General features: G+C 48.0%; 1 protein-coding gene across 2 annotated transcripts; it reads left to right on the top strand.

The window, feature by feature from the left end:
• Positions 1–1226: 1226 nt before the first annotated feature.
• Positions 1227–3368, top strand: LOC120704197. Of its 2 annotated transcripts, none has more exons than XR_005687487.1 (2): positions 1227–1964; positions 2225–2479. XR_005687487.1 is itself a non-coding variant. In XM_039988507.1 (2 exons), exons 1-2 carry the CDS (start codon positions 1327–1329, stop codon positions 2831–2833), a joined length of 360 nt encoding a protein of 119 aa, XP_039844441.1. In that variant the 5' UTR covers positions 1229–1326; the 3' UTR covers positions 2834–3368. The 2 variants fall into 2 exon arrangements, 1 of the variants encoding a protein (XP_039844441.1); XM_039988507.1 differs by lacking the exon at positions 2225–2479 and adding an exon at positions 2773–3368 and having other exon boundaries at positions 1229–1625.
• Positions 3369–10249: the final 6881 nt, after the last annotated feature.

Genomic DNA, 10249 nt, shown 5'->3' with positions numbered 1-10249 from the left:
CCGATACCTGTATAACATAGCCTAGCAGGCTAGCATCACTGGCCATTGCGGACAACCGGAAAATCGGCCACACTGCCGGCTGCGCCGCCGGGGCGGGCCTCGGCGTGCTCACCGTCAACTCCGGCCTCGCCATCTGCCGAGCCAGGGGCGACCCGGCCGGCCTCCGTACGTCCTCTTCGTGGCCGCCTCCTACCGTGCTGCTGCTCCTGTTCCGCCGCGGCCAGGGTCCCCCGGACATGGAGCGGGCGAGGCGCGCCCGTTTGGCCGATCACCGCGCTGCTCACGCTGGGCTTCGCCTGGAAGGTTGGCGGCCGTCTTGCCCTCGGCTGCCGCGGCCGCCGCCGGGTGGGGATTAGCCGTGGCTTCTTTGCTCTCTTCCTGGGGAGTGTTCTGTTTAGATAAACTGCTGTTACTGTAGATACTCTGTGTACAGCCAGAACCTCTTGTGCACAGCTAATTAACTTGTATACTTTATATTATAATATATCCCGTCCAAATGAATGATGTCTAACAAATGGACCATCTTTTTGCCAATGAAGATATGCTCGAATCATTATAGTCGTCAGAGTCTTTGTTCATAATCAAGTGAAATTTTTATCCTGCCAATAGCAATTCGGGGTCCAACAGATTCGGGCAGCATGCGTGCCAGAGCGACTTGCATCTCACAAGCTGGGACTGGGAGGAGGAACGCGCGGCAACGAGACGGGTGCTGCAGACTGCACTGACGGCGGGTCAAGAGTCAAGACTCAATCACAGGACAACGATCCCACGAAACTGACGGCCTTGGTAATAAGAGTCTAGCTTTTCAAAAAAAAAGATAGTCTAAAAGAGACAGAACAAAGTACTGATCTGTCTTGTGTCTACGGGTGTAATTGTATAGTAGGTTTGGATTATCTTAAGAAACTTTTATGATTTACAGGTTTTAACCGAAAAAATGTTTGTCCGATAAATCTGAATTACTTGTGAATAGATTTTTTTATTGTTTTACCTTACATTTATTAATTATCCAGTTCCTTTCAATCCTCCAGCTAATTCACATTCACACGCGAGGAAAAAATCAAAACCTTTTATGAAATACAAAAACACCCAACCGTTCATTTTTCTGGAGAATTAGAGACAATTCCTTGCGTTTGTAAGCATTTCAATCTCGGGGGAAAAACCCTATCCACAAGCATTAGACTTGGGCCAGGCATTATTCATAGCCACACGTTAACCCTCATTGACGTCATCAGAGACCTGAGACGATATTAAGCCTGTCAACATCACTACGTACATCAGGGTGGCTTGCTCCCCACAAGCAAACGCTAGTAGCCTAGCAGCTGTGCCATGGCGGACTTTGCGCCGAACTGGGCCACGAAGGCTGGGCTCAGCCTGCTAACCGTCAACTCGGCGTTCGCCATCTACCGCTCCGGGGGCAACCTCGCCTCCGTCCTCTTCATCTCAGGCTCGTACCTCGCCCTGCTCCTCCTCTTCCGCCGCCTCCGCGAATACGAGCGCGCGCCGCCGGGGTCCCCGGCCAGGGAGCGGGCGAGGCGCGCCGTGTGGCCGCTCACCGCGCTGCTCACGCTGGGGTTTGCCTGGAAGGTCGCCGCGGTCATGCCCTCGCCCGCCGCGGCCGCCGTCGTGTGGGGCCTAGGGTTCACCTTATCGGTCGGTAACCGGCGGTTACCGCCAAATTTTCCCGATACCGCTACTAGGCGGTAACCCATACCGGCGGTAAATTTTAAAAAATTTCGCCGAAATTTAAAATTTTCAAAAAAATTTGAAATAAAAAAGGAAAAAAATATGGTAATAAAGTAGAGATGACATACATCATTCTAATATAGAACATGTTCAAATATTTGACTGTTTGGGCATTCAAAAAAATAAAAAAACTGCATTGTGAGCGGTATTCTCTAATCACGAGCGGTATTCGGCGTTTTCCGAGCGGAAATCGGCGTGTTTGGACCGGAAACCACTGCATTGTGAGTATTTCTTGATTTTACATTGATTTTTAGATGTTTGTTGTGTAGCTATATTAAAAAACATGTGTTCATATTAGCTATATGGATCCATTTGTTCATGGTAGTTGGATGTTAATTTGTTCATTTTAGCTATATGTATATATGTGTGTTCATATTTCAAATATGTACATATATTTTCATTTGCTCATTTGTGTTCATTTGTTCATATGTACGCATATAGTTGTGTTAATGTTAGTTGTATCGTTTGCGCGTGGTTGTAGGCAAATGGTGGATCTGGTGTGGGAGCATGGAGAGAAGAGAGGCAATGGATGGAAGTGCAACTATTGCCATCAACAGAGGAATGGGGGAGGAGCAACAAGGCTTAAGGAGCATTTGGCGCAACGGGATGTATATTGACGATGATGGTTTGTAAGGACTACGGTTGTGATGATTTGTATGGACTATGATTGTGATGACTTCTATGGACTATGGATGTGAATTTCTATTTTTATGGATATGAACTTTTATTCTATGTATGTGTAAATGTTATATAAATATTTGATATATACCATCAGCAATGATATTTACAAAATTACGGTGAAATGCTACCAAAATTTTCAATTTTCCAAAGTCATACGGTGTTTACCGGTTAAAACCGACGGTTACCGGTCGGTAAACAGCGATTACCGGTCGGTAAACAACGGTTACCGGTTTTTTGAATTTGAATTGGTATTTTGAGCGGTTTCAAGCGGTTTCCGGCGATTTACCGCCGGTTTACCGATACCGCTAGTTGGCGGAAATCGCTTTACCGTCGGTAAGGTGAACCCTGGTGGGGCCTGGCCGTCGCCACCACCGCCGGAGGCTTCTTCGATCTGATGGCCCCGGGCTGAGAAGATCGATCGACTCCCGTGGTTCCGCCGCCGTCCAGCGCAGCGGTTAATTTCCTCTGCTCAGCCGCCGCCGGCGGCTATGGATGTGCTAGCTACCTGATATGTACAGCGGAGAGCTTGGGATGTGTGTATGTAGTTGTGTATGCTACTAGGTGTCTGGTACTGCCTTTGGCTTGCTCCCTTCTCCTGCCCTGTTTGTTCGCTGTGATTGATGCTGAAGGTTGCTGCTGGAGTGGTGTGAGAGAAAAACACTACTGTCTGGTGGCTGGAGGCTGTTGCTGGAGTTGTATGAGAGAAAAATACGGTTGGCTGGTGCTGGAGCAGAACAGCAGAATACGGTAGGATCCGTGTACAAGTAGACAGTAGAGTATTCCGTCTAGTGTTTTTTCTCCACTTATAGTTGGGTGTTTCTTTTTCCCTGGACGTGATTGCCCCCCTACTAGTATTTGCAGCTCTGTTTGTGTATTATATTCTGCCCTGCTTGTAAATTTCTGTGACATCAGCGGTGCAATAAAACGACTTTGCTGCCTATAAATATGAGCCAGGCTGAGGAAATTGCTGCCATTTCCCGGACAAGACGTACTGATTTTGAACTGAGGCCTCCGGGGTCTTTAGCAGCAGCTGTAGCCTGTCGCTTTGCGCTCCCTGCTCAACATCTGGATCAGTAGACCGTTACCACCTGTCCCTTTCGGTGCTCGGCGCCACTATACGTCAAAGATGAACGGCATTACCGCATTAGATGTACAGTGTAGCAGTCCGTTGGGGCCAACCAAGCAACGGTCTCATTTGACCTCACCGAATGGATAAACAAACATCTTGGGATTACTATTGTAGTAGTATACTACTATACTCGTATAGTTGAAACCTCGACAAAGTTCCGCCGGCCCACACGGATCACACCGCAACTGCTCATTATCTATCCTATAAAAATAATAATCTGGCCCACTCGCTTTGTTCGGGCCGGCGGGAGGCGGCCCGGGCGGTTTTTTCTTTTTTATATTTAAAAAAATTAAAAATTTAAAAATATATGTCTGTTTTGAAATATTTCAAAAATATACCCCGGTCGCCCTCCCATAGGACGACAGCCCCAAAGTATAATTTTTTTTATTCAAACTTGCAACGAAGTCGCTGGAGAAAAAAAAGGGGACCTATTTTGAGCTATTCGAGCGTGTATTCGTTATCATCGTCGGCAGGATCTCGGCCGCTGACTCCTACCGCACCTAACTTGTCCTTCATTAAATCACTGAAAAAAATCGCAAGAACTTCCCTTATTCACGAGCATTATGGAATCCACAAACATAATAAGTTCACATCAATTGTATCTATAGAAACAAATGACAAGTAACCTACCACAATCATAAACATCGGATACAAATAAGCGGTCCACAGCTATCTCATTACAAATAAACATCAGAGATACAAACATCAGATACATCTAACCACCCCTAGGGCGTCGGACCCTCTTAGCCCTCTGCTGGGCACGGACATGGCCATCGGAGTAGGTGAGAACATCCGGAGACCTCACCTGTCGCTCAGGACGCGCAAGGGGCTGCGGTGTCTGCTGCTGAGAGATCCCAAGTGGTGCTCCTCCTAGCTGTGAATACCCCAAGACATCGGGGTCACCTTGCGCGGCAGACTCTTCTGGACTCAAGCTGTCGAAGTCGTCTAAGGTGAAGGTCTCGTTATCTGGTCGAAAGGAGGAAGAAGAAGGTCCGGCGCTCGCATGGGGGTAGAATCCTACGCAAAAAATGTGGATGTTAGCGTACACTCGTATATTTTGTCATGCCATGTAGAAACTGAAATACGAAACATAAACTAACCTGTGTAGGCCAGTATCTGTGGCCCCGGTACCATCCCTGGATACGGTCCGCCAACTGGTGCTGTCCCTCTAAACATTCCAGTATGGCCGAACGCAGTAGCTGGATCGTATCCTGTATGTGATATTAGTAAATATGTAGGAACACTTGCTGTAATTTTAAAGAGATATGTACGTTACCTGCACTTGGGAAGAACTACGACGTCGGCCCGTGCATGGTCGACGGACACGGGAACGACGACGAGGCCTGAGACGACCCGTGGCTGTCTTCGTACTGCACACGGCTTCCGAAGTTGTGCACTACCTGACGCAATTGATCACGCTGCCTCGACCATGCCTCTATCTGCTCAAACTGGGTCATTGGGGATCCGGCACGTACCCTCGTCAAGTAAGTCGAGCAGTCCGTCTCCATCATGTTGCAAAGGCGAAGCTGCATCAATTCAGTAAAGGTACAGTTACAAACACATGAATTATCTTATGAATATGATTATATATATATATATATATGATCAAGAGACTCACCGCGCCAGCTAGTGCCTCCACGTGGTGCCGGCCATAGCCATCCTGAGGCCTCGCCTGGTGTGGCTGCGGGTGAGTGTCAACAAAAACCAGACGAGCCCGAGTCCGGGGTAAGTACCAAGTGAGGTAAGCCCTAAAAGAATTGTCTGTGTGTGGTCCTGTTGGATGGACCAAGAGCTCGTCTGCCTGTTCCCATTGGTCCACCCACGGCTGGATCTTGGTGAGCCAATCATCAGAGCACGGCAAGCCACTCCTTGACAACCTACAAAGTGGACCACGAAGAATCGTTAGATTCGACATGAATGTATGAGCCAAGTTCATTCATAATTACCTGTGGTCCTGGCGACTGACACGCTCCAACGCGTTGGGCACCGGAAACTCCTGGCGCTGCCCAAACTGTCTCCTGACTCTCCTGGGGCAATATGCCTCAACCGCGATGTCATAAACCAGGAAGGCGGAAGTAAGCCACAGGCTCGCATTCGCGGAGCAGTGCGAAGACAGGCCTGCTGGTGCACGGGTAGCCACAGCCTCTGGGCTGTAAGGCTCCCAGACAACGTCCTCGGGCGTCAGCATGTCGAGCTCCGAAACAAACTCAGGATATGCGCGTCTAACCCGCGCATGTGCCTAGGACCTCTGCATTCCGAATAAGTAAAATTAAAAGTGCGCTAATACATCATGTAACAATGAATAACAAAATTAGATTTGTTGTGATCGTACCTGACGCCAGATCCAGATAGTTCCCATAGGGGGCCTCTCGTCCTCCTCGTCGCCGTACATGCCCCCGTGGTAAGGCTCGTGGCTGACAAAGGGCCGACCATTTCTCCTTAGGTGCACCTCGAATCCAGTGTCAAAATGGCTTCTCAATTGAATCCCTAGCCTCTGCAGCCTGACTCGTGCCTGCTCCTCATGCCCTTACCTTCACTAGCTCTGCAGTCAACTGATCAAACATCTGCCATAATGCATTGAATTTTCTGTGTTGATTTTGGGTGCACATAACATTGTATTCACCATAAAATACTTGAAACTGCATCTTGCTCGACATATCTGTATATCACATAATACTTATCGAGTTATACTCTTTACTTCACTACCTTATTCAATAATCCGTAAAAACTAAGTATGAAATTCAACTACAACGTATAAGTATTCATAAGTACGTGATGACACTCAAATTCTATACTGCATATGCCAAATTCTATTCTAAATCATAATTAATTTATAAACACGTCTCTAATAGTACTGCAATTGTAATAATAAATGCGTAGAACTAATTTTCTAAACTAATTTACTACTACGTAACTACAAACTAAAGTATAATTGAACTCCTACTTAAATAGTTATACTATAGCACTAATTAAATTAAATTACTCACCCCTACTTAAATTACTCATATTTAAATACGTAGTACTTAAATCTAACAATATATAAACTAAATGTACTAACCTGCAGGTCACAAGTGCTGAATCCGGCAGGGCTTCGCCGTTTTCCTTCTCCTCTCTCCTCTCTTTTTTTTTGGATTTTTGGTGGAATTTTCGGGCTCAAATGAGGAGGGAATGAGAGGGCTGGACCTTTTATAGGGGGTTTACCCCGGTCGCCCGCGGGGGGGGGGGGGGGGGGGGGCGACAGGCCCCCCTGCCGTGCCCGTGGGCTGGGCCCAGCGGCGGTCGCCCGGCCCACGGGCGATAGGCCCCTGAAGCCCGTTGGGGGGGGCGACAGGGCCTTTTTTTTTCCAGGGACCTCATTGCGAATTTGAAAAAAAATTACACTTAAGGCCTGTCGCCCTATGAGGGGGCGACCGGGGGGTATTTTTGAAATATTTCAAAACGGACATATATTTTTGAAGTTTTAATTTTTTTTTAATATAAAAAAGAAAAAATCGCGCGGCCCGGCCGGTGGCGAACGCGTGCCGGCAGCCCGCCACCGAGTCCTTTTCCGACGAATGCCGAAACGCGGGGAATGCTCGGCCGGTGCAAGGTCAGGAGCTTTCGACCAGCACATGGCAACAACATGTGTCTTCACACCTCAAGCTAGCCAGCGTTGCTGCTACCCATGGAACTAATTGCATTAATAGAGACTAATTTACCACACAAATCTATTCAACTTAATTAATTTATCATTAGTGTATATTTTCTGTATCACAATATAACCAAACCATGGCCTAATTAGGTTTCATGAATTTGTCTCGCGAATTAGTTTTGGTTTATATAATTTGTTTTGTAATTAGCGTATATTTATTTAAAACTTATAATTGATGTCCAAGGATTAAAGTATAGTCCGGGTGTCCAAAAACCCCGAAATCATTTCTATGTTAATATAAACTTATGGAAATCTTGCTTTTATCTAATTTGGTCAGCTGCAGAGAGGATGAGGTGAATGGAACTGATGTACTTTAGATATAATCTGTGTCTATAGATTGAGAACATACGGCCAATTCAATTTGTACACGGAACAAGTCTATCCACGGTAAAACAGGCATGCCCACAGGTCATCCGCGGCAACGCCGCGTGAGGAATGTTGAGTACTCTATCCTGCTTGTGATGAGTGAATTGTCAACCGTGCGGTGTGATCGTGCGCTTGGTCTTTGGATTGCAGGTACACGGGCGTCGAGTGTCAACGGGGAGCTGTCGTGGAGGTGCTGTGGCCGATGGACCGTGCGGTGGACGGCGGTGAAGGGCAGCCGGGACCGGAGCTCAGACCCGGCGGCAGCTGTGGCGTCCACTCCTGGATTGAGGGCGCAAGCGGCGACGGAAGGCGGGTTTCTTGGTTTGCGCCACAAAACCAAGGAGGCGGACGGCGGTTGAAGACGCCAAGTCGTGGAGGCACGGGCGTCGGTCTCGGGACTGACGGAGGCGACGGGCATCGACGGTGTCTAGGGCCTCGCTGCGGGCGAGGAGGTGACGGGTGTCGGGCGGCGTCTAGGGCCGTCAGGAGGCCGAGGCGGGAACGGCGACTAGGGCCACGGTGTGGAGGCGGGAATCTTCCCGCGCGTGAGGTTTTGGCGGTTTTCTCAAAACCAGCCACCTACCTGGGTTTCGCGGACCCTCCAAAACCGCGGACCGGTACTTCGTCGACGTGGCGGCATCGCAGCAAAGACTTCGAGAAGAAGAAAGAAGCTCTGCCGTCGATCGAGGGTGTACAGCGGGGTGCTGCAGACCCGACCGGTCTGACCGGTCCCCTGGACGACTTTTCTCGCTATTCTTGGGTCTTTTTCATGAGAACCAAGGATGAGGCTTTCGAGTTTGTTCGAGACTTGATCTTGAGGTTGAAAAACGAGCTACCCCAGGCCATGAGAGCGATTCGCAGTGATAATGGCACAGAATTCAAAAACGCTCGTTTTGACGCCTTTTGCAGTGATCAAGGGCTTGAACACCAGTATTCTTCTCCCTACACTCCACAGCAGAATGGAGTTGTAGAGCGGAAGAATTGGACGCTGGTTGAGATGGCGAGGACGATGCTCGATGAGCATAGGACTCCTCGCAAATACTGGGCTGAGGCGGTTAACACCGCTTGTTACGTGTCCAACCGCATTTTCTTGCGTGCTTTCATGCACATGACTTCTTATGAGTTGCGGTTTGGACGCCAGCCCTGTGTTGACCATCTCAAAGTTTTCGGTTGCCGGTGCTTTGTGCTGAAAGATGGAAATCTTGATAAGTTTGAGTCTCGCTCGTCTGACGGTATTTTTCTCGGTTATGCTTCTCACTGTAGAGCGTACCGTGTGCTGATTATTGATACTAACATCATCAAAGAGACTTGTGAAGTCACTTTCGACGAGACTGCACCGTGCAATTCTTCTGTCTTTGAAGTCGCAGGAGATGATGAGCTCGGCACCTCCATCTTTGAAGATGAGGAGGAAGAAGCTGCAGATGGCGAGGCTGAGGCTACCACGCATGCTGTGGACCCAGCTATCTCTGCTACGAGCTCGGACGATGACGACGGCCTCGACCCGACTACGTCTACTTCCCGGGGGCTGTTCGAGGAGGTGACTCAGACTACACCAGCTGCACCTGAGGAGACACCAGCTTTGGTTGAGGAGGAGGCGACTTCGACACGGGAAGCACCACGACACATTCAGCGTCGCCATCCACCTCAACAGATGCTAGGTGATCTCAACGAGCGAGTCACCAGGTCCAAGGTAACAAGTATCGCTGGCTTTGCTCATTCAGCGTTTGTTGCCTCTTTTGAGCCCAAAGATATTGGACACGCTCTTTCTGATTCTAATTGGGTCAATGCCATGCATGAGGAACTTGAAAATTTTGAAAGAAACCAAGTTTGGGTTTTAGTCGAGCCTCCACCTGCTTGTAATCCCATCGGAACAAAGTGGGTTTTCAAAAACAAGCAGGGTGAGGATGGTTTGGTTGTTCGGAACAAGGCTCGTCTTGTTGCCCAGGGGTTTTGCCAAAACGAGGGTATTGATTTTGATGAAACTTTTGCCCCTATTGCTCGTTTGGAAGCTATTCGAATCTTTCTTGCATTTGCTGCTTCCAAGGGTTTTAATATTTTCCAAATAGATGTTAAATCTGCCTTCTTGAATGGCTTTATTGAAGAAGATGTTTATGTGAAGCAACCCCCTGGTTTCGAAAATCCCAAGTTTCCAAACTGTTTTTATAAACTTCAGAAAGCTCTTTACGGTTTGAAACATGCACCTAGAGCTTGGTATGATAGATTGAAATTTTTTTTGCTGGCTCAGGGCTTTAAATGGGATGTGTTGATAAAACTTTGTTCCTCATGCGATCTGGCACTGATTTTCTATTAGCTCAGATATACGTGGATGATATTATCTTTGGTGGCTCTTCTCACGCTCTTGTCTCCAAGTTTTCTGAGCAAATGTCCAGGGAGTTCGAGATGAGCATGATGGGTGAGTTGCAGTTCTTCCTCGGGCTGCAGATCAAGCAAACTCCTCAGGGCATTTTTGTCCATCAAGCCAAGTACACTAGAGACTTGCTGCAGAAGTTCGACATGAGTGACTTGTCTTCTCAGTAAGGATGGATCCGGATGTCTGAACATCCGAATTATTCGTATTCGTATCCGCTTAAAATGTAAATATGGATATCCGTATCCGTATTCGAATTTAATATGGATGT

The sequence above is a fragment of the Panicum virgatum genome, chromosome 4K (assembly GCF_016808335.1).
Source record: "Panicum virgatum strain AP13 chromosome 4K, P.virgatum_v5, whole genome shotgun sequence".
Taxonomy (NCBI): domain Eukaryota; kingdom Viridiplantae; phylum Streptophyta; class Magnoliopsida; order Poales; family Poaceae; genus Panicum; species Panicum virgatum.
The sequence above is the reverse complement of the archived record's forward strand: the minus strand, read 5'-3'. Positions and strand labels throughout refer to the sequence as shown.